This window comes from Perissodus microlepis, chromosome 5, assembly GCF_051167445.1.
Source record: "Perissodus microlepis isolate ML-2025 ecotype Zambia chromosome 5, ASM5116744v1, whole genome shotgun sequence".
NCBI lineage: Eukaryota > Metazoa > Chordata > Actinopteri > Cichliformes > Cichlidae > Perissodus > Perissodus microlepis.
Window position 1 is genome coordinate 4,194,747 of NC_140465.1, and position 25,007 is coordinate 4,219,753.

The window sequence follows — 25,007 nt, forward strand, 5'->3', positions numbered from 1 at the left end:
TGAGTCGTACACTCTTAGAAGCTCCTTCATTTAAAAAAAGAAAGCTTCTCTCTGTTAGTCTGTTTAATTGACTTCCATCGTCTGTCAGATACAGGACTGCGTGCTTCATCACCACCTTTCAGCCAGTTTTGTCAGCTTCAGCAGTGCTTATCACCTCACAGTTTTAGCTAAATTTAGACCATTGGCTTAATGCCATGCTGCTGTGTTATTGTTGTTGATGGTGGTGGTGTTGTAGTAATGGGTTTCAGCTAAGCATAGAAACCAAGTAGAGCTCAAAGTCAGTACTAATGGTAGTACTTAACTTTAGTAATGATTTGGAGGTATTTTCAATTCAGATACTTTGGGTTATTATCCAAAAAGTAGCATTATCTCACAGCTAGAAGGCAGCTGGTTCAAACCTCCTGGTAGGTGAGGGCCTTTCTGTGTGTTTCTCTGTGAGTTTCCACAGTTAAGTTGTTACGTTATCTGGTAATTCAAAATTTGCCATGAGTGTAATACAAGGTAGATAAATTGCTCAAGTGCGTGGATTCACAAATGCATGTGAAAAAGGTAATATGGCTTTTTAAGTACCACTTCATTCCAATCCACAAATAGTCAAAGTTCTTAAATAAAAGCATTTAAAATTGGTCAAATCACAAAAGGTTACCAATGTGCCAAAGCATCCTGACCACCTAAGTAGCTAATATGCTGTCAGTCTTTGCATGCAGCCAAATTACCTCTAACCGATCACAGGTCTCCTAGAGTCCAGGCCTCGAAGATTCCTCTATGTATCTGGTGCCAAGACATTAGCAGCACATCCTATAGGTCATGTAAGCTGTGACTTAGAATGGGATGAGACTTATTCCAACACTTCCTCCAACATCCTGCTGCTGTTGATGGTAAGTCACACCACCGTCAGAATGTGGTCTCTCTACTGTCGTTACCATCATGTGAACTTTGCAGTTTGGGTCCTGCCTTTTTCAGTCATATCTTTATACCTGCTGATTGATCCCACATACAACATGGAGGTAATATTTTTTTTGTTTTGGCTCAATGGAGTAAATATACACTTTTTTTCTCCAAGCAAGCTATCAGTTATTGGCATCACTGTCAGTCTAAAATCTTCACAATATCAAACTCAGAGGCTTACTCAGCAAAAACAGATCATTTCTTGTTCAGACATGGGGATAAAATTCACCATTTTCCCAGAAGAATCACTGATGTTTACGCCTCTTTATTTCCCACTTTGCTGTCTGCATGTTTCCCTGCAATCAAACTCAGAGCAGTTCATCTCATTAATTACCGCACATTCGCCCAGAGAGGAGAATAAGCCGGTGCATGAAAAGGCTGCACGCACTCAGGTCTCAGTGCTGCCTCCCTCTCTCTCGCTCTCTGTCAGTGTGAAGGACTAGGTGCAGAGAAAAACCTTGACCTTGCTGTGCTGCCAGCGAGCGGCAAGGACTTGCCGGGCTGCGTCAGGCTGGACACACAACTCCACTGAGAGGGAGGGAGTGAGTGGGGGTTAGAGAGAGAGAAACAGAGAGTTAGAGAAAGGGAATAGAGGAGGGGCTATGCTGAGAGAGTGACAGAAAGTGGTGGTGGTGTTGAGGGGACTCAGAGTACAGCAGGGCCCGAGCTGTCTCTCTCTCTCTCTCTGAAGCTGGAGGTGAATGTGGAAGGATGGTCCCCTGCCTTCACGCTGCCAGTGTCGACCATATGCCGGGCTGCTCGCTGTCTCTCCCTGCCGGTAGGGCTGCTTCTCCTCGTGCTTCTGTTATTTTCATTTTCTGTCATGTCATACCTGCATATTGGCCTGGCTGTGACTGCTTTTTCTTCTTTTCTAATCTTTGGAGTGTGTGTGAGGTGAGAGCAGAGACGGAGAAAGAGAGTGCTTGCGGGCTACGTATGATCTTGTTTACACCCGCTGCCTGAGCAGGTGTCTGGCAGGGATGACTGCAGCAGCTGCAAATGCACTGTGCCCACCCCCCACCCTACGCCCCACCACTTCCACTCTCGCTCATCACTCCCTCTTCCCATCTCTCTCGAATAGTCTGATGTCATGGCAGCTGATGTTTGCTGCCTGCTGCTCGCTGTAGCAAACTGGGGTTGAAGGGACAGTCCAACTTCTCAGACAGCGCCTGGACTGTTGTTGTCCTTTATCTCTCTCTCTCTCTCCCCCCCATCTGCTCTCCCTCTATGCAGAGGCAGATGTGTCCTCCGAGCAGCCTTGCAAACCAGGGGTTGTGCACTTGTTGTTGATGTTTTTTCTCTTTGGTGTTGTCTTTAACTCTGCTGCATCCCGGTTCTACTTTTGCTGAGCGCAGGCGTCCGTGTGATGAATTCCTATTGATCATTTAAACAGACCCAGGAATAGTTCATTACATCAGGCTTCTCTCTGCTGACCTAGACAGCATTCAGTGTACAAAGTGGACAGGCTCCTGTGCCATACTAACCATTACTGCAAATGAGATGGAGGGTCCTCAGCAGTCACTCCCCTCTGCCTTGTACCAGTACTCATTGGCTTGCATGTCTTAATACGGTTTAATAATATTAATTCAATATTAATTCATCCTGCTTTGGCCCGCAGCACAGGATTACGTCTAACTTGTGTGATTTTTTTTTTTCCTGTATGTAGCCTGACAGCCCACATCCAGGGCTTTCAGGCTCTGAGGCCAGAACTGTTTTTTCGGTTCTTGGTTTCTGTCCTCAGGGGCAGGATTTTCAGGTTGGGTAGATTATGCAGCATTAAGCTGCTTGGTATCAGATAATTCTACAATGATGAAATCCTCTAGGGTTATGAATTAAAATGGGTTGAGCTCTGCCGTTGTGTTGCACTCATGAGAATGTTTGTGACTCTACACTTTTTTTAGGGTTTAGATTCAGTGCATCACAGCTGTTGCTAAACAGGAAATTTGTTGCCTTATCCAACGTTTAGGAAGACATTTCCTGCCTGCTTTGAATCTGCAGCTCGGGTGCAGAAAATAAAGCGGATGGTGCCATAAGTGTTCTGAGAAGAGAACGCATCCAAATCACTCCAAGAGTGAAGCACGCAGAAGGGTTTAGGCTGTTTTTTAATGCAAACTACATCAGCGAGTGCTCGATAAATCACAGGCTCATCAGAAGGAGGAGGACGAATCAAAGGAGGTGAAAAGGAGCCAGGAAGCTTTGACAAGCTCCTGATGACTCATCTTGCATATGATTTGAAAGGCATTAGGTATGGGCCCAGCCGGCCGGACAGAGGCTCACTCTGCTGGCCCATCAGTCATTATCACTCCAAGGAGACTCCACTCCAGGATAATGATTCTGATTGGAGTTTGCTGAGGTTGAATGGAATCCAAAATCTGATGCACAGAGTCATCAGAGCCACATTTGTTCTCATCTTTAAATTTGAGTTGCCCTCTTTGTGTTTGGTCAAGTGAATTATGTGCAGCAAGAATGCTAGAGTGATATCACTCAAAGAATCCTGAATAGAAATGTTGAGAGATTTTTTTTAGATTATAGTTACTCTTTACATTTTTGCATATGCACAGTCCAACCTTTCTCATTCGCAGAGTGTCATTGACCATTTGGTCAAAGCATGTGGTCTGCCAGTTTATGCACACAAGATGTCCTTCAGTGGTGGAGCGTGATGCACAGGGTGAGACAGGCCTTTCACTCCAAACTGGTGCAGGCTCACTGTGAAGGGAACATTTCAGCCCAAACTTGTTCAAGTCCAAGCCGTCATGTTTTGGAACCACCACAATTTCCCATTCTTGTTGTCTTTTTTATTGCCGTGCTTGACGACCACTCGTGACTTTTGACCCCTGCATGGTTCTAGAGAACAGGCACACAAATGGCCTTATGGTGGCCGTGCACTTCAGATTGTTGTGTTACTAATTGATTGCCTCTACGTTATACCTGAGGATGTGGGCATTACTGTTTAGACGAAAGTACAAGTCTTTGTATACACACAATTCTCCACCTCTCAAATGCCCAGTGATAAGACGTATGGTTCCAGCCAGTCTGCCATAGAGATTACAGCCTGTTTATGCCTGCCCAGCATTGGTCCACTGAGTCTCTAGGATTGGTGTCAACAGGCTGCCATAAAGCCCAATAACATGTGGCAGGGAAAGGCTGCAGGGGATTATTATGCTGGTGCTCACCTCGTCTCTTCCTATTATTACCACAATTACTGTCAGCAGCTATAACAGGGGTTCTTGAGATGCTCTAAATTGTGAACGATTGTGTGTCATAGTGATTTAGTTTCACTACTGCAACAAGCAGTGTCGTTAGTTACAACGCATTTTTGATGCAGAATGGCAAATCCACTACAGGAATGAGTATTCTGCATGCTGTAACAGGCTGACAGTTTCCTGTGGGATGAAATCAGGCCTTTAAATAAAGGGTGGTTTAAGGGGTGGGGGGGAGTGACAATCAAGTGAAAAAGAAAGTTTTTACCCTACTCTGTGTCGTCCTGTGAAAAATATAGTATATCCCATTGTTCTGTATCATTTTCTCTACCTCACTATGGAGCAATCTTGTTTTTGCCATGTTGCTTCAGTTCATTGACATTTGCAGGGATTTGTACATGCACAGCTCTCTTATGGTCCTGACACAGCATTTCAGTCATGTTGAGAAATGAAAGCAGTAACAGTATGCTTAGGTTTCTGCGGACCATGCAGACTCCTGTGTAAACTTTCTTCTTCATATGACTGTGTTTTTCTTGTTGGGTGTGTAACCTTGCAAAGGAGATTCCTCCATTTGATCTGTTTTTGATATGCTCGTGGTCTAAGTCTCCCTTAATCCCTAACCCTAGTTCTAATCCTAACCCTACATGAAAGTGTAAATTGTCTTAGGAAAACTGTTCATCAAAGTCCAGAAAAGCGTGGGAAAAATAAAACAGCAAATATTAAAAATAAAACTTGGGTGTTTGTTTACCCAAACCTAAATGAACCTAAACTCATATATGGCACAAAAAACAAACAAAAAGAACAAAACAAAAGACATTCATAAACTTCTTCTGTTCGTGGCTTTCAAAATGTGCAAACACACTGTAAAGACATACAAATGAAGCTTGTTTTTGTGACTGTTTAATGGTTCAAATAAATCCACACTGTACCTCTGTGTTGTTACAAACATAAAGTGAATGGAGCTTTCATAGCGGGCATACTTTTCCTGTACTCTCGCCAAGGAAAATGGGAATACGATTGTGTGCTTTGCATTTAGGATCAGTGGAAAATCTCCTCACACGCTTTGTGTGCTGCTTAAGATTATCTATCCCTGTGTCAGTGTGAACCATGTGGTTCTATCCCGGTTCATTTGTCCACATAAACAAAAACCAAACATTCAATAAACAGATGCTTAAGCTGAAGTAACTTACTGGCCCTCTGGGAATTAATGCACTGATCATGAATTGTAATATCTCATGTTCTCTGTCCCCTTGCACCCTGTCATTTCTCTGAGTTAGTTGAAATGTTATTGTTGAGTTATAAAGTACAGTGTATCCTGAGTCTACAGCATGTGGTGTGAAAAGTTGGAACTGTTTTTTTTCCATTTGTACTCTAGGTCTGCACCAGATTGGCCATGGTGACTGTGGCTTGGCAGCTGGATTTTCCACATTTCTACTCAAGGAAAACACTTCCAGAGGTGCAGTTAGTCAGCTTCCAATTGCTGGAATGTGAAGAGAGAGGATGTACCGCTGGATGTAATGCTTAAAAGAAAGACTTATTAGAGCTGTTGGAATTTCATGATAAGCAAATAGCGGCTCATTTGCAGACTAATTTTTGTTATTTCTCAAATGAGGCTTGATGTGATTCTTAAGGCAGACTGAGGTCAGATAGGCAAATAATTTCAGCCATGTGCTTTGTGCTCTACATCAAGTAGGTGACCTTCATTGAATATGGATTTTCAAATAGATTCCTCGTGTTCAAACCTACAGGTCTTATCAGGCCATTCAGTTGCCTGCTTGGAAAGATATTCAAATGGTGTATTCATAGTCTCAGGAGACAGACAAAGATGATTGTCTTCTGGGAATTCTTGCTGCTGGGAATCCACCTCAGTAGGATTTTTTTTAGAAAACAGCCACTAGTCATCGGTACCTCACAGTCTGTTTTTTCCACCAAACACTTCAGAACACTAGTTGACAAATCGTTTCTAGGGACACGTGATGCTCACTTCACTAAAAAGCTTTTGATAGTTCTTGAGATTGAGGCCCACAACAGTGTAGGAAATGATGAGTGGAAGAGAATACAAAAAATGTTCCTTCCTCTTCTTTTTGATATATCGTGCTGTTCACCTTCTCATTCTTAAAAACAATTCCATCTCCTTCCTTTTCATGACATCCATATTTTGTTTAGCTTAGGGAAATAACTTCTAACTGTCCAAATCATATTTCACTGAAATTTATTCTACAGTGATTTTTTTGTACTTGTATGTCACCAGTAGTATAGTACTTGCATGTTTTAACACCACCCAGTCTGCCTGCTCAGATTTGTCATGTTTTGAAGTGTTTCAGGTTTCCTTTTCAGACATGCTAGAGTAAGAGCGAACTGTGGAAAAGGGGCCCCTTGGCGTGTAGATTTGTAGAGGAAGTGCTGGTTCAAAAGGTTAGCAGCGTTCCCATTTGAAGAGGAAGCGTTCAAGGTGAGGAGAATGGATCTCTCGGGGAGAAGGAGTGAACCAAAAATCCTTTCATCAGTGTATGGATCTATTTGGGAAAGAGTAAGCATTTTCAGCGGCCCCTGGTTGACCTCTGCTTGGCTGAGTCTTTTCAGCATGTGCTGTCTTGAATGGCATTAAAATAAATTTGCGCTTGCCTCTGTTACCTAACTGGCAGTGTATATGTTGGTATGCATGTTGGACCTCTTTGTCCTGCTCATTAAAACTAATATCGACAGCTCGGCCAGCTGGCCAATTACTTATGCTACACAAATGTACAGGACAAAATGCGCCTGGCAACATACATCACGAATGCAAATGAAATGTTTAAAGGCTTAACAACAAGTACATGCCGCAGAGCATGATTGAAAGTAGCCATTTCAAAGCCTGTATCAGCAAATTAATGGGAAATAAATTATACTGATTGACTTTAACATATGGTGGATTGCTTTTTGAAGTATTACGGATTAGGCTATAGCTGAGGCAGTGAATGGGAGTTATATGATTGAACTGCAGCAATAGTTTTAAATGAGTGTAGAGTGGCTGATGGTGTATAAGCTCAGTTTCTGTCTGGAGAACAGAAAAAAAGAATGAGGGTCTTTTACTGTACTGTATATTTCTTGTAGCTGTTTTGTCTGAGGATTTATTACACTTGTTTTGACTGAACATGGCTGCTGACTGTTGGTGGAACTGATGTTTATGCTTTTAGCTGGCTAGCTAACATTTTAACAGGTCTGAGTACCTTGAGAATTCACCTAGCTTTATTTGAAGGTCTTTGTGTAAAGACCACACACATGTATTCAATGCAAATCAGAAAATTAAAAAAATACACATATATTTGGGTCAGTACAATACGAAAGTGCTATTTCTCCCACTTAGATGCTTCAGATCATCAAACAGATGTTAATATTAGACATACAGACGATTAATGCTATTTTCAGTGAACGTAGCTGTTGATGCTAGTTGGAATTGCTGCTGATGTTGTAGCTGCATCTTTAAATCTGGAGTTGTCTTATGTAAACATTGTTATGTTCTTCGCTGGCTTGCTAACCAAAGCTCTGAGAACATTCAGAAGTCACTTAGCTCTATTTGAACTTGGTGGTCACTCATCCAAACTGGATAGCTGCCTGACTGTTAATCTAGAATCTTGTTTTCTGTTTCTACACAGGTTAAATGCAAGATACAAGGTGTGTGTGGAGGATTTAGAGTTGGCTAGTCTACTTGACAGAGGTGGGGTCAGTTGTAAAAGTAAAACACATTACTTTTATTGGTAGGCAGTAATAAAACTCATTCTGCATTCTTTGGACCTCATTTAATCTAACAGCTAACTAAATCACATGCTAGCTCACCAGCATTCAGCAAAAAAACAACAACAAGATATCGTGAAACATTTTCTAAAGGGGTCACGGTCGGATATAGACAATGGTTGAAAAACAAAACATTGTATCTTAAAGTCACTGCATATATCTGTGTCATAAACTGCATATAAATGATGAAAATAGCATTTAGTTTCTGGACTCAATGCTAGCAAGCTTAGTTAGTTAGCTACAGCACATAGAAGTAGATAGTACTAAGTAACAGACCAATAATATACTAGCATTTCACTGAAACTGAAAGAACAGACTTCTTGAATGGCCTGCACCACACAGGAAATTCTCAAGTTTATCCCATTAAAAGAACAACTAAAGGTACCAACATGACAAATGCAGTCAAGCGGTCCCAATGAGAAAGAGACCTAGTAATCAACTTATCTGTCTGATTAATCTTTAACAAAATCAAACAGGTAAGAAATCCCTTAACATTGCATTTTTATGAATTTGTAAAGTTGGGCATTTGGGTACTCGAATCGGGTTGGCTTTTTTTAGTGCCAGCCTCCAGTGGCCAAAAGAGTAACTGCAGTTTTAGGAACTTTTATGAACGTGTGCATTGGTTTTCTTTGTTTTCTTCAGGTTGCACTTGATCTGTGTCTGGTGGATTTTGCCACTTCCCTGCCCCTTCAGTAGACTAGTGGCAGATTCTTCTGTCTATTCAATTCAAACTGGACATGAACGCACATATCGCTTCCAAAAATCAAAAATACAGTATAGTACAAGGACGCCTATAAAACCCATTTACCTCTACTGATAACAGCATACAGTACACAACTCAATTTTGTTTTATTCTATCCATGTAATGTTTACAAGACTTCCAGCTGTGCCTACTGAAGATACAGGAAGTATGTACAATTTCATCCCATTGCAGTGCAGCTTGTAATGTCTTAATCTTTGTGTTAAACCATCTTTACGTGGGACTTTCTTCATTCTAAAAGAAAAGGCCGTCCCAGCTTTTTCAAGCCTGATCTTTAAAAAAATGAAAAGTCTACTCAGGTCAGTAAAATGCTAGAAGCAACTTTTCGGTAGTTAGTGTGGATTTAGGATTTTGTTGTCTTCTGGCAAAATATGGTAGTAATCAGCCGTGTTTTTTTTCTGTCTAAGTACTTTTAGGGCATTCCAGATGGATAAGCCGTGAAGCTATTTTGTGGCTCGCCCCACTGATTATCAATACTTAATTATCTGCAATTAGATTAAGAATGGAAACTCCATTATTACTCGCAAACCACGCAAGTTACCATGTGCTGTTCCAGAAATGCTGATAACTCTAACTTACTGCCACTCCTACTGAACTACTTCCCTGTTTCTTGAAGTTCGCACAGGGTGTCAGTTGACAGGAGGCAAAGGGGACTCTTGGTGTCATATGTTGCACTTTAAAAAGATTGGTTATGTGATAGCATGTTTTCCTCTAAATAAAACAGGGTAATTTGATGTCAGATGAATGATGGTCAACTAATGCAACGAGTGGAAGAGGTAATTATAGGAGAAAACGCAGTATAGTGTTTCGCTTTTATTAGGGTGCCAGTAGAAGCCAAAAATAATCCCCAATCAGCCAGTGTAATTGAGTGTGTCACACCAGGCTGCCACTCCCTTCCCCTGACAGGCAGGCACACACAGGCGGCACAATGCCGTCATACAACCTTTCTTCCATTTCAGCCTTGCAGCTCTCCTTGGCAGAGGTGAAAACTCCAGCGGGAAGGCAGGAGTGCACAGCAAAGAGAAAGGCGGTCTTTATTGCAGATGCCAACATCAGCAGCGCCCAAAGCCAGCGTGTATAGACAGAGGTGCTGCCTGTCCTTCACAGCCTCAGTGTGTGTATGTGTGTGTATGTTCTACATCACAGAAAAGGGGGCGGGAAAGGAGCCGTCTACCACTCACACTAACCAGAACTAGAGCCGTGCTTCTCTGGAAGTCTGTCGGTGTAGAGTAGTAGTAGCGTCAGCCGGTGCCCTGCTGCCACAGGCTGTCTGGACTTGTCAATGAACAGTCTAGCTGGGTCACCCTAGGTTGAGACAGGCCTCTGTCCTGCTTCTCTCCAATGAAGGTAGGTTCATGTTCTCAGCGTAATCTTGCCGTGGCTGGAGTTTGTCTTTAAACCTCTGGTGTCTTTGGTTTTCTTCGTGTCAACAGTCGTACAGCATGCGTGCTTCACAGAGAACGTATTTTCTCTTCTGTTTTCATTTTCTGTCTTTAACACGGAATGACATTTCATTTCTTTGTTAGTTTAAGGTCCTTATTATTTCCATTTCTTGTCCTGTATACTCTGTGACATTTTGGGAACTATCCTGTTAGGCCTGAACCAGATGGGTTTCGTCTCTTCTCCTGGTTGATAATAGAGCACCCACACACCCCCACTCCACCACTACCACCTCCATCATTTGTGTCTTGCAGCAGATGATGTACAGGTGCTTCTCCTGAGCCTCTGAATCGTTTCCCTTGGATAAAATGCCCTTGAAACCAGCAGGGGCAGCAGGCAAATCCATAACCTGTCATGACCGCTCAGCCAGGATCTCAGACTGCATAGTTTTGGCCTGATGGTCCTGCTCAGAGCAGACAGCGGAGGGTGCTGCCCATCAGTCACTTTGGCAGCAGTGCTGCCCACTCGGTGCCAGCGATGAGCAATGGATAGTAGAGAAGGGACATAAAGAGAAAGGGGAGGTGATCTGGGGGACCCGTGAAGGGCATTCAGCCGTCATCAGTTTCTCTCATTTCCTGTGGCCTGGCAGAAAGCAAAGAAGTTTGTCTTCAGTTTGTAAAATCTAAACCATAACCTTTTACTAAACTTGACTTTGTAGTTCTATTGCCTAAAACTAACCAAAGAACGACTGAAAATGGGAAAAGACTTGAAAGTCAGTCTTGTATGTGACGTCCTTTGTTTTAGCCATCCATCCATGTCTGTTGCCCTTTATGCCCTTTATCCCAACAGCATTCACACCAACCAGTCAAATTCTGCAGACACTACAATGCAGTTTTTCAGAATTTCACTTATCAGTGTTTATTACCTGTATGCAAACTGATATTTAATTTGCCTGTAAAGGGTGTAAATGTGCAGTCTATAAAAGCTAAGTTAAAAGTTGCAACAGAAGGACACAGCTTCTTCATAAGTGTGTGGAAGCCTCAGGGAAAAGGAAACTTGGCAGCGCGTCTCTGCTCCACCTAGAATTAAATCCCATTTCACTAGTTTGACGCACCTGGTGCCAGGAAGCAACTTTCACATTCAGAGGTTACTGAATACCAAAGCTCAGTCTACTGAATCACTTCTAGGGTGTTTGCTTAGCCGTTGTTGCTTTCGATTTTATACAGTCTCAAGCCATTTGATAGTTAGTGTTAGAACCTTTAAGGTGGGTAATACCAAACCACAGTGGGTTGAAACTTTGACTTTCCCTCTTCTCTCTTCTTCCAAGACTTGTTCATTTTAAAACAACATTATCATAACATACAAAAAATGCAAGGCTTTAGTGGAACAAGGTAGCAGATGTTAGTTTCATATGCAGCAACTTTTTATAGGTTGAAACTTGTGTGAGTATGCTACCTGACATCAGAACTTTAGATAAGAATTTCAAAAAGAAGCACAGTTAATAATGATGATAGGCACACCACTGGTTGTTAGTAGTTACACTTTGATTTGCTGTGAACTGACCAATGAACAATAACTGGATTGGGTAAAAATTTTGGAAGAAATAAAATTTGCTTTTATGCACAAGGCAAATGAGGAAAGATCTGGAAAGTCAAAATTGTCCCAGTAAAGTGCGGACTGAGTGTTTCAGCGTCCTTGTTGTGAACCGCGTTCCTATCCTGTTTCAGTTTATCTGAAGTCAGTGCGCCTTGTTTTTTTTATTCCCCTTGGTACTTTTGCATTTTCGCGTCACGCATAGCCAGTGTCCAGCCATTCTCAGACTGAGCACACTCAGCCAGCCGCTCTGCCTGGAATAGAAAAATGTTTATGAATACTAATGAAGCAGCAGCAGCTTTACAGAGAGTGCCTCAGGTTGACGCTACTGCAAGATGCTCATCTGTTTTTACTGCAAACTAAACGTGTCAGGATCTGCCATGTGTTCTGTGTGAGACACCGACACGATGAGCTTCGGTAAATGTTATCTACTATCATTTGGTTGGATGAAATCTGATTGTTTTTTCTTTTGTTTTTCTTAATGGAAAAAAATCTGTAAGAAAGAATGACGAGGCAGCATCACCATCTGTGGGGGACATCTGAAAAATACTTCCTGTCTTGAATCACCTGATAGCATCATGGTTTGGGTGGATTGAATGCACAGACATTACAACAACAAATACTGAAGATAGGATGCGGTTCTAAAAGCTCAGCCCTGTTTTGGAACGCACATACATAAAGTAGAAGTTAACACCATGCACGGACTTATACCCGAGAGTGACACTGATTGATTTTAGAATCCGAGGCAGCGATAAATCTTGTTTACTAGAGCTGGGAATAAATCTGTCTGGCTTGATTAACAGATATGTGTGGTTTATTAAAACTTTGGTTTTATTTAAGTAATACTGGAAACCTTTGAAAAGATTTTAAAATATAGTTGGATTGGTAACTTAGTCAAACTTCTACTCATGAGAAAATAAAAATAAATCAACCAGGGTCAAATAATCTTGACATTTACTATAAACACTTTACAGATTAAACCTTTACAGTGCCCTTAAATGTCATATTACATTAAAAAGTCTTATTTGTTAATGTAGAAAGTAACATCAGCAAGTTGTTGCAAGTGCAAGCATATCACTGTGAATTTATGTGATCGGCTATCTGCCACGACTGGGCAGCCTCCCAGAGCCTGGTTCTGCCGAAGGTTTCTTCCTGTTAAAAGGGAGTTTTTCCTTCCCACTGTCACCAAAGTGCTTGCTCATAGGGGATCAGGATTGTTGGGTTCTTCTCTGTATGTGTTACTGTAGGGTCTACCTTACAATATAAAGCACCTTGAAGTGACTGTTGTTGTGATTTGGCGCTGTATAAATAAAATTGAATTGAATCAAATTGAATTATGTGACCTCTGCAAGGAAGATCCCAAACTGAGTAAAACTGACGTCGACTGTTTTTGAGAAATATATTAATTTGTTTTCTACATAAGAGAAAAGTAAGAGAATATTTCTTTTATTCTCTAAGAGAGGCCTACATTGTATCCTGGTGAGTGCTGCAGAACCACTGATCCAGCATCCATCACTGTGTTCATAGCTCTTAAAAGTGAAACGATACATGATAAGACTCGGGTTGTAATAACGTCCTGTGATGCTGCTCAATATTTACTTCTCCCTGTGCTGCTGTGAGTTAACGGTTTGGTATTAGAGCTCATGGGCAGCTCAGATACAGGATGGAGGAAGAGTTATGGCTTGAGGATTAGAGGAGATAAGCTAAATAACTGCGTGGTGGTCGGAGGAGCTACAACAGCAGAGCATAAACGTGAACAGATATTATTCCATAAGGACACCAACAAACCATCAAGTATGTTTTCATCTGCCAGCTCTTGTATCTGCAGTATTTGTGTGTGTTTCATTGCTTTTAATGGGTGATGCTTGCATGTGGATGTTATTTGTTTTTAAGTAATGTGGGCTGTGCACTGCATGTGCTCTGTTGCTGGCTAGGAGCAACATGACCAGCACAGAGCATGAGAACCAGCGGTTAGTTAAGTTAATCCTCCCTCTCTCGCTCTCTGTCTCTCTCTCACATGAAGAGGCTTGAGGCTGAGAGGGCAGGGCCACCGCCTCCCCGTGAAGGCCACACGTGGGTGGGTTCTGTGCTCAGGGATTACAGGGCTGAAGTGGAGCCAAACAGCTTTAGAACGGGCAGCCAGACGCCCTGTCTGCTTTCTGGGTTGGGCCTGAGGAGCGCTCAGTTTGGGTTGTGGGTGGTGTGACCAGCTCCAACAGAGCACAAGGGCCTGGATCTTTGTTTTCACTTCTAAATGAACGTATTCCCTAGCGTCTGTAAACAGGAGATAATTAGGAATGAGCTGGTACTTGTGAAAATATGCTACAGCTTCTGCTCCAAGTCGGTGTAGGTTAATGGAAAAACAGCTTTTATGGCTCCACTGAATTTTTGAAATGGTGCCTGTTTGTGTACGTTTAGTTCTGACCCATAATTAAAGTGAAGTGGCTTGTAAAAAGAATCAGTTCAAATATAATCTCATATTTCTAACTATAACAAAGACATTCTCAACTCTGAAAATATTTTTACTTCCTGAGTCACATCAGTGTTTCCCATAGAATTAGACTTTGTTGTGGTGGTAACGGGGGGGAGGGAGTGCACCGCAGACCATGCTTATTGTATAGCAACTGCAAACAAGGTTGTGTTTTACTCTTTGTGAAATCTTCCAAGCACCTTGAAAAGTGAGTTTTCCTTCTTTCTCCCCCACCCTGCAGCTCTGAAACACCAGGATTTGATTTTAACTTATTTTCTTCAAACATTTTTACATGTATGAAAACAGCTTGGTAGAAAAAAATGGGGAAAAAGGTGATTCGTTGCTGTAACCGAATGAGGTCAGCTGCTGATAAAATGAAAAGAAAATATTTTTAGAAGATCTCTTATTCAGTATGATCTTATTCAAGATCGTATTCTCACGAATCACATTCAATGGAAGAGCTGTTATTTCTACCATACCTCTATGGTTCCTGCTGAATCACCTCGAGTGTGTCAAAACAATGCCTCAACTTTCAGGCACTCAAGTGTGGCAAGTGATCTGGTGATTTGCCGGGATTGTGTTGGTTTGGCTAGAAATCTCCTGAAAAGCTCTAAGCCAGCACACAAGTGCACTGTGGCACTGCTCTGTGTTCTCAGAAATTACAGTAGAGCTCAACATTGACAGTCTCACCCTAGAAGATGAATTCTTGGTGAATGTCAGACAAAAAGAAGATGCACTCTCTGAACATTCAGCCACTATCCGGCCTGGAAACCTTGGGCCCTTCAACCCAATCGTAGCTGGAGGCCCAGCTCTCATAACCAGTGATGCAACATTTGAGTCTGTTTGAAACAGAATCTGTTATTTTTTCTCTGTGCAAAAGCGCAACTCATCAGAATAGAACTTACAGGAAGTAAACAGAAACTAAAAATAGCAGCTCCATGGCTGTGACCAAGCTTCCTTACGTTTTTCAGATGTGTTCGTAAAAATGTTTCCCTGCTATGCGGGTTATCTAACTGCCAGGTTATTTAACTAGCAATGATCTAACACAGGGAAAAGCATCAGGCCCCCAGATCTTTAAAGCTGATGATCTCATTATTTGATGCCACTTATTCATCACCTCTCCCTGTGAAAAACGGCTCTCCTCTGAGACTCTGCCTACTGAATCCGGGTAAGCTCCCTGTGCTTCTAATCAGTGCTGCTGTTGTTTTAAACCACAGATCAGAGCATCTGGGGAAGGTGGACATGCAGACACATTTGTCTCCAGGTACCCGACTCACACAGACTGCTCAATTTACTTACCAAGTGAAGCAGAAAATGTAGTGTCTGTCAATGACTCTATTTTTGCCCCCGCTGGTGTCTCGTGCAGTATGTGAAATGTGTCACAGCTGTGGGTGTGGCATGTTGTCATCCTGGCTGTATAAGGAGGTGTCGGTAGTGAGAAGAGCTAAGGTTTGCCCGCCGTAGACGGAGACTGAAGTGTGTGTAAGACGAGAGTAAGATCTGGTCGTTATAGTTGGACCAGAGCTGTCACAGCCTCCGTCCTCAGCGCTGAGGAACTGGAAGTGATATAGGGATTAATACAAGTACAAGGAGCACTGCTGTTCCCACTTTGGAGTCTAGACAGAGTGTGACAGGTGTGTGTGTAACTCAAGCCCTTAAAAGAGCAATCCTGTGATGAGTTGTCACTCTTTAAACTCGCTTTGAATGCACTCAATTGAAACTGTTCGGCTGTTTGAAAAAGACCAGCTGCTTTATGAATTCCTCCGTGTGCCTTTGTGTCGGATCAATAAAGGGTAAACACACGAGGACGCACATACCAGTGCAGTGAAAAATGGGAGTTAACTGTAAGCACAGAAAAGCTAGCTTACCTTAAAAAACTGACAACATGTCTGTAAATCAACACATTTGTAATATTAATGTTTTGAGTTATTCCTGTCACATACAGACATTCAGATGATGTGATTCTGCTCACGTAGCTCAAAGGTCACAGGGGGAACCTGATGTAAGGTGGTGTGGGGGAGAAGTAGATAGCACTGGATGAATAATAAGATCTGTTGTGTCATACGTATTTTAATGGCTCACACAGTGAGTACTAAATTTTGAATTTTATTTTATTTCACAAACTATTGATTGTCTCTTAGTTGTGCTGAAATTTTAATATAAAAATTATATGTATGTCCTTGTTGCTAAATTTAGAGAGTATGTGAAAACTATATCAAGATGTAAATTGGTTAGCTTAAAGTGAGCAATGGTTCAACCTTGGAAATAGCTTGAAGGTCCAGCAATGCTATAGTCACACCAGCTAAAATAGTGTCTGCAACCACTCACGGTCAAACATCTTCAAACCGTCTTTGGTGCATCGAGACTGCAATAAAACAAAAGCTGTACCAATCCGCCTGCGATAATACAGTGATTAGGTGTGATATAGCTGTGAATATCTCTTGCCATTGATTGCAAATTTGTTGCGTCTCCATACACAGAAATTCACATTAGTTAACGTTTTAGATTAGGGATCCAGCTGGAACCATATTTCCATAACTGAAAAATGAGAGGCAATCAGCAACTTTGCTTTTATATGGAGCAGGCAACACTTAAGATTATTTTAACGTTTTTACCAAGCTGCAGTGTGTTTACGAGTCCTTCCATGTCAGCTTATCGCACTGTCTCAAACTCATCTGGGAGGTAAGAATACATCCCATCTCTGTTAACTATTGTACTGTAATCGCTGTCACGATAGAGATGAGAGAGACCAAAATAACCCAAGGTCTGATCAAAGGCAGCTGGCTCCAACTGTCCCTCTCTGCATTCAAGCAGAGTGAGTGTTAAATGCTGCTGCTCTACCTTAAGCTGCGCAGTCATGATTAAAGCTAAAGGAGAACCAGATTCCCCCGGCGATGTTCAGTGGGGGTGAATACTTTAATTAATAAATAATGACCCAGCCAGTGACGGGGACTTTGCGGGATTTTCAGATCTTATCCAGGTTTTTGCATCACTTGAGCTCAGTTCAGACCCGTTTTAGTTCAATATTCTTCTGCTGTGAAAACATTTCTGCTACTAGCTGAGCTTCCCTTGTGTACCACAGGTAGCAGTAATGAATGCTAAACTCTTATCACTGCACTCTGCTGCACCATATATAAAACCTCCATACGGGAGACGTTTTGCCCTCTTTTCTAAGTTCTGTAATGGCTTATTCACCTCATACTCTATTTTTATTTTACCTTTGACTTATTGTATTCAGGATTATTTTCCATTATTCTTTGTTTTCTTGAGGGGAAATAGGATATAAGATGTGTAACCAGAGAGGCCTGGTTAGACATCTACCACTGTTAGCTGTCTTATCACACTGCTTTACTATATGTGGTTGATATAATCTTTGGTCCACACCCATCTTTTTTGGTGGGGGAGGTAATGATGTCATGAACCGGAAGTGGAGGGGCCCTCCTCGGGGCTTTGGTTTATGTGGTTGAGGTGGGAACATCATCAGCACAAAGATGCAAAGAGTTGTGAGTCAAACATTCCCTCTAAACTCGGATTATTTGTTTAAAGGATGGTTGAGCCAGTCAGCTGGCTGAGCAGCTGTTCCTTGGGTAATGTTGGCTGGAAAGCTGTGGCTGTGATACTATCTTCTAATGCACACTTTCAAGGCCTTTGATCAGCAGTCCTAGAGAGCTGATTATCAGGTGCTGATTAAAGCTGAACGTTGGGCAGATCTACTGAGGTGAACTGATATTAATGCAGTCCAAACTCCAGCTAAAACGCTATATCCAGGGGGTTTTCCCGGGCCTCATCCTTACTGCAGTTCTCTCTCACCACCAGAGTTTTCTCCCTCTCTGTCCAGTTTTAACTTCTTGCCCCTTCCTGCTAAAGACCCTCCAGATCCATGGGACACCAGTGCCCCCGCTGCCACACGACCCAGTTTTCCTCTGGAGGAATTCCCTCCCTCTTCCTGCGAACGCCCCTCCTCACAAGCCGAGAAGGGAGGCCAGAGCTTTAGTGGAGAAGAGTTGAAGGAGAGGGGAGCCGTCCTCTGTCAGAACACAGCACAGTCAGCCAGCAAATGAACATTTAGCCCAGGGATGGAGTAAGCGAGGTCAGGGCGGTGATGGGTCTAGAGTAGGGGCTCGCAGGGTAAGATGTGGTGTCTGCAGTGTGCCTCTGACAGGACTCAGTCCTTACTGGAGCTGGAGTCATACAGCTGGTAAGTGCGTGCGTGCTTGCTCTGAGTCTTTTAATAGCTGCTGGACACGTACTTAGCTTCTGATTTGGCTCTGAACGGGTCTCGTGATGCAGCTTGAACATTTCACTAATGGCAGCTGCTGTATTTAGGGGCCACTGCCAGCTCAATTGAAAAAGCATTAATAAATGTCCAACAAAACTGCTGGTACTGCTTATTAGATGAATTGCATTTAATGAAGTAGATTTTTGTGCCAGGGTGTAGCTGCTGATGAAGAAGCCCGCTTTGCATGAAAGCCTTTGATTTTCCCACTGAGTGCCAAGCAAGTGAATGCAGCTGACTTTTACTGTTCCCAACTCAGTGCCCTCTAACTCAGGTTTCATCAAGTTAGGCTTAATCAGCTCACGATGAAACGTACAAGTCAGCGTGGATGCACGGCAAACGTGTGAGTGGCAGGTCGCAGTAATTAATTCATCACTGCAGAGTGACACAGTGAGAAGAGTCTGGTTTTTGAAGAAGTCACACAGCAGCACAGGGAGGATGTCTCCAGGGGAGGTGGTGACACCAGCACTGTCCTCGCATCACCTGCCCTCCCTCCCCCTCCACTTGCTCTGACACACCAGCGCCCGCTACCAACACATCATTAAAATTCTATCAGGCGGCAATTTATGCACTGTCATGGGACTCTGAGGCACTTTGTGGGTTTCTGATTCGAAACGGCAGCTGTAATGAAACAAGAGGGAAGGTGCACCCTGGAGGAAATGTGGGTGTGATTGTTTGTGTTAAGACTTCACGTTTTAACACCACATCTGGCACCTCTGCTGGACGGCAGGACCTCTAAACGTCAGGAAGAGGTTAATATTTTGAAATGGTGAAAAGAGTTGCGTAATGTCTTCAGTGGCTCCAGTGGAGTTTTCTGAAACCTGAGATTTGTGACGTCATTGGAGTAATGTTAGCTTGAACCAGGAGACTGAAGTTTTATCATGGAAAGCGGAAGAAGCGGCTGTTTATAAAACAGGGCGGGTCTAATGTGCAGAGCGTCTCACCGATTCAGCCACTCTGTAAATAAATCGTTCGCTTTGGACCATTTCTCAGATGGACTTTCCAGACAGGGAAGAAAACAACTCCGAGGCCCTTACGTGATTTTCTGGGGTTGTCGCAATATTATTGGTTTGGATTTGTGTTATACACACGTGGGTGGCTGTTATGTTAATGCTTCCTTACAGCTTGTTACAGACATGCTGAGGATTTCAGAGAACTTTGGCATCTAATTTAGACCAGGCGGTGCAGGAAGTTGGGTATTACGTGTAAGACCTTTGCAGTCCTGTTAAACACTCGTTATCTTATCCTTGACATGAAGGGAGAGTAGTTCTCTGATCTCGGCATCAGACCAATTTCTGCATGTATTTGCAGTCAAACTGACTGTTTCCAAGTGAAATCTGGCAGTAAGGCCCAGTATTATGTATCTGACTCCCTGACATAAGAGGAAATTACACTTTCTTTACATTTCTTTCCACAGAAATGTAAATACTGTGACGTGCAATGTCTTGTCTCAGAGTGATGCTGAAAAACTGCTTCATGCATGTATTATTTCTAGGCTGGATTATTGTAAATAATTATTATCAGGCTGTCCTAAAACCTCCCTTAAAAGGCTTCAGTTGAGAGTACTGGCAGGGAAAGAGACAGCACATTTCTCCCATAGGGGATTCTCTTTATTGGCTCCCTGTTAAATTCAAAATTAAGTTTTAAATCCTTCTCGTCACATACAAGGTCTTGAGTAATCAGCCCCAACTAATCTTACAGACCTCATGATGCACTGAGTCTTTCTTCTTTGCTTACCTCTTTTCACACTCTCCCTTTAATCGTTAGTTATCAATAATTAGTGTGTCTTTTGCCCTGTTTCTTCCTGTTAAAAGGGAGTTTTTGCTTCCCACAGTCGCCAAGTTTGATTGTTGGGGTTTTCTCTGTATTATAATAGGCTCTTTACCTTACAATAGAAAGTGCCTTGAGGTGACTGCTGCTGTGATTTGCCATTATATAAAGAAAATTGAATGGAACTGAATTATACATGTCTGTCATAGTAACAGTGAAATATCTGCACTCAGATGCAGCTGTTTGTTGAATCAGATTTATTATTAACACATAGTAGAAAAGAGGTTGGATGGATATATAATTCAAACTAAGTATTCTTAAACTAATTTCTAAAATAATCAATGCAAATAAACAAATGCCTGCCGTACAAAGAGTCCTCCTGGGGGAATTCTGCTAAGGATTAGGCTCTAGGATTATGTCACGTGGCGTTTGTCAGTTGTCAACTGCATTCGTGTTTGTTCTGCACTGAAACTCATTCAGAAATGTTACTCGGTCTAATGTAGTAATAAGATGGCTGTCAATCACTGAAATATGAGCGGGGTGTTCAGACGTAAGGCTGAAATGTTCCACTGCTAACAGGATAAGTGAAATAGAAAGAGCTACTCTTATGAAAGCAGTTCAATTATTCAACTGGCTGACATTTTGGAAGCTGTAGCAGTGTGTTAGGTTGAAGCCAGATTATAGTTAACACAAGTGGAGTCCCAACACGGTAACACTGATACACTTAGCTTAAACAAATATCAGTGATCCGGGTACTTCCTGCTTCAGTCATGCTCCCCACAGTCACTGCTGCACCTCAGTTTGTGGTCCAGCACTGATCCAAACACGTACCAAACTGAGGTAGTGGAATTACCTCCATCAGCATCTCAAACATTGGAGGTGCCAATCCCAGTTCTTCCAGCATCTTTATGATATCTCTTTAGCAACTTCTATATTTTAGAAGTTTGCTAGTTAATTGGCTACATGCATAACCTCTAATTAATATGCACCTATACAGTACTACAGTATGAAAACTGGAGCTATCTAGGAAGGAGATCCTTTAGTGTTTTCTAAAATCTGTCACACTCATTCTTCCTGCTCTGAACAAATCTCTCTCTCCCTCTCTGACTGCTGGGGTACTACTTCATATATGTTGAAATATAAGCAACATACTCTTCAGTCATTCTCATGCAACATAACCAGCTAACTGAAGACATCAGCATGCTGTAAGTGGTTTGAGTTTGGTGCCACGTTTCGAGCATGCCAAGCTCTTCTTCCATCTAACGGAATTGATATTTCCAATTAAACTTCCTCTGCTGGAGCAGATGTATTATGGCCCGCCCTTCAGTCTAATTAAAGGGCTCTCTCTGTCTGATTAGATTAGTTCCTTTAAAAATTAAAAATGTGTTGAGGGTGCACAGGGAAGGGAATGAAAATGCTGAAAGTGGTTTTAAAATGAGCACGAGTGTCCAGCTTGGCGAGCGGGGACGTTTTCCCTAATGAGAGATGTTATCACGTGACAGAGAAACTGTCGTTCATTACAGTGACTTGGCCAAATAAACATTATTGCAAAGTATCCCACAGGAATGTGTGGCCTTCCAAATTTGTTCTAAATTCCACTACTATGGCTAAGCTATTGTTAATTTTAGGCACATTTTTTCCCCAGTAGAAACTTGAGCTTAAAGATTCGAAGAAGGGAGAAATAGTTAACGTAGCTCCTCTCAGTGTTTAAATATCTGTCGACTCACTCATCTCAAAGTTCACAAACTAACACAACCCTTCTTTTTTTTTTTGTTTAAATGTTTTACACAGAGCAAAACAGGAACACAATAGTTTGTGGTTTCAGGAGAAGTTACACCACAGCTGTTTTTCAGAGTTGTTTAAACTCCATACTAACCATGCAAGGACAGGAGTAGAAAGGTTTCCATGTCAGCGAAGCATAATTGGAACCAAATTGGAACTTGTCCAAAGACTAGACTGAAAGAATAAAATTGCACAAACAAATGTTAGAAATGGACTTCTCAGATTGTGTGGGTCAGAGTAGAGCGGACACCTCTGGACACCTCCCGGTGCGGATCTTTTGAGCATTTGAACAAATGAATCATTTTTCAGATTTATCTCAGAACACCACCAATAAAAAAATGTAGCTGTTTTGCTTTGATATGTCATATTTCTCAGCAGAAGTCTAACTTATGTGAATGTAGGCCCATTTAAATATCACCCTCTTCAGAATGATGACAGGAATCATTAGTCTACCGCTTTGACCCTATCCTGGATGTCAAATCTCTTTCCTGTTCAAACTTTTACTTCACCCTTTATTATCTAATTTTGACACATTCTCCCACAGAGATGAGCCTTTCCACCTCACCCATCATACTGATGACAAAAGGAACATTTTTGTTTTAAGAGAAAACTGCTGAAATCTGGTCAAACTGATTATGCATTGTTTTTAAAGTCAGACCCCATCACGTCCTGGCTTGATGAAGCACTGACACATTTCTGTCTCTGACTGACTGTTCAGGTCAGATGGTACACAGCCAACAATAGGCCAACATCCTGCAACATGGATGTCTTGTTTTTTCTGACATTGCCGTTGTGTACTGCTGTGTGAAATGAATTGATAATGAAAAGCATATCTGCTAAGTGTTTCTGGATGTCTCACTCCTCATGCCAGTGCAGTAGTTGGTGTGATCTTTTACAAATCACGATTGCACATGAAGCTATTGGCAACTTTCTGATTTGAGTGATGTCTCAGCCTGGTTGCTGGTTGCTGGTGGACTCGTAAATTTGCTTCCTGAGGGCCGAAAAAGAGAGTGTGTCATGCAGAAATAATTGTTTAGGAGATGCAGATGAAGAGTAACAACCATGGATGTATGTTACAAAATATCAAGAATGGGTGAACAAATGTTACATCCCATTCTTCTGCACTGATACCACAGAGTTTCTTAAACAGCAGTTCTCCACATACAGAAATATGCCTACACACTATGTATAAGCAGCTGGGCTGTCCTTTAAGTACCCCACTTGAGCCAAAACACATCAATGGTCAGAGGCCACGCTCTAGGCTAATCTATTTTTCAGGCCTCCCCAAAGTGAGACCTCACCAAATAAACCCAAAAAAAGTCATGATATATACCACATGTGGTTCTTAGATGGTGGTGGTGAACAGAGGGGTTTGCAGCCAGCCTTAATGATAGGCTTGTCTTTTTTTTTTGTTGATTAGCAATTTAATGTAGTGTTCTGCCTAATTTAGAAGTGAGCTCGACTGCAGTTGACGGGATGCACTAATAGGAAGTAGCAATTGGAGTTGTGCTATATTATACCTGTTCTTGTAGTGTTGATTGATGTCTTTCACAAAACAATGTAGACACAAAAATTCAGTTAAGCTGTCTCCAGTGGTTGCTGTCTAAATGATTAGTACTGAAGAGCAACTCAGACTCATATGTGAGAACTACAACAAAAGATACAAGTGTAGTTGTGCACCATGATTATTATCCCCACCTCACTGCATATTAAGAGGCCACCAACCTGAGGTGTTCACCAATTGCTTCAGTGTGATCTCCTTCTTGTTGTTTTTGCAACAAATAATTCCATGACTACATTCACGGAAAAATAGCATGTGCAGAAAGCAAACTCTTCAGTCCTGCCAACTGCATGCATGACAAACATTCCACTGTGAACATATCAGCAGTCACCTTTTGTTGGACTGTATTTGCAGTTCAATCAAAACCACGGCATTTAAAGAGAGGCAGCTATTTCATCTGCTGTCATTTATATTTGGCTGTGTAGCTCTGTTCTGGGACCTCCACACATGTGCATACATGGAACACCATAGAGTAAGAGCATCAGCAAGACCCAGTGCAGAACAGAGCAGGAATCAGTGACATGATGGCATGAAAGGAGGAGCTGGGGTGGAGGGGGATTGCAAAGGGGCATGCAAGATAATGAACCTTTAGTAGTTGCAGTAATGCTTAAGTAGTAATGCTTGTTTAAAGGATGTAGAGTTTAAAGGATGATTCATGTCGTGGACCTAAAGTCATGTCTCCCAGCTGTAAGTCATTAGAATACCCATCAAAGCTAGACAAACGTCTTTTTTAAACACCTGTATTAGGCTAACAGGTTTCCTTTAATTTTGTCTCTGCCATTAGTATTTCAGCTCCTTATGGTAAGTTCCCAGTAGATATGCTCTTCCTGTTTTGGTAGCCATCATCATCATACAAGGTGATAAACAGAATTGCATAGTAAATGTGTGACTGATAGGGAACACGCATGTTCTCATTATTATAGCCACTACATTGTGAAATGAACATTTATTTCAAAATGACGAAGTAAAGAGAGAAGTAAAAGGAAGCCTGCCGATAGCAACTTTAAAGTGGGCCACACAGCTGTCCAGCTGTATGACCGACACGCTGCTGTCACCTGCAACTCTATGCTTTGTGTTTTTAAGTGTGTAGATAGCAGTGGATAGTATAAGCTGTAAATGAGCAAAAAATGATTTGCAACTAGTGGGAGGGAGGAAGTGCATATTCACTTTGATTTATGATAGATTCAGTTGCCATCTTTTTTTTTCTATTGTCAGCAATCCTCATTTCAGCTTCCTTCCTTTTTCATGGAATTTCACACTTTTGACTAAAATGTTTATCTGCAGTCTCATAAGCATTTAATGTCCTTACATTGACATCCAGTCTTGTACAAAGAAAAAGTTTCTTAAATCAAACATTCGTCAGTGGAGAGGGAGATCTCATTACGTCAAACATTCAAAAAGCAGTCAGATCAGTCCTGTAAGGCAGAATCTTTGATTCTTTACAGGAACACTTATGGAGCTGTCTTTGAGAACCAAATATATGGTAGGAAATC

General features: G+C 41.9%; 1 protein-coding gene across 10 annotated transcripts in view; it reads left to right on the plus strand.

The window, feature by feature from the left end:
* The window catches only part of iqsec1b (IQ motif and Sec7 domain ArfGEF 1b), a 232,011-nt gene that overhangs the window by 185,885 nt on the left and 21,119 nt on the right, over nt 1–25,007 (plus strand). The window contains exon 2 of one of the 10 annotated variants that reach the window (XM_084927439.1): nt 733–1,726. The exons of 7 other annotated variants lie outside the window; for them this stretch is intronic. In XM_084927439.1, coding sequence (XP_084783565.1) covers nt 1,650–1,726 — 77 coding nt within the window. In that variant the 5' untranslated portion in view covers nt 733–1,649. Of the gene's footprint in view, nt 1–5; nt 1,727–10,037; nt 18,324–25,007 lie in introns of those variants that run through there. 2 more of the 10 variants (XM_084927438.1, XM_084927440.1) reach the window with 2 other exon arrangements.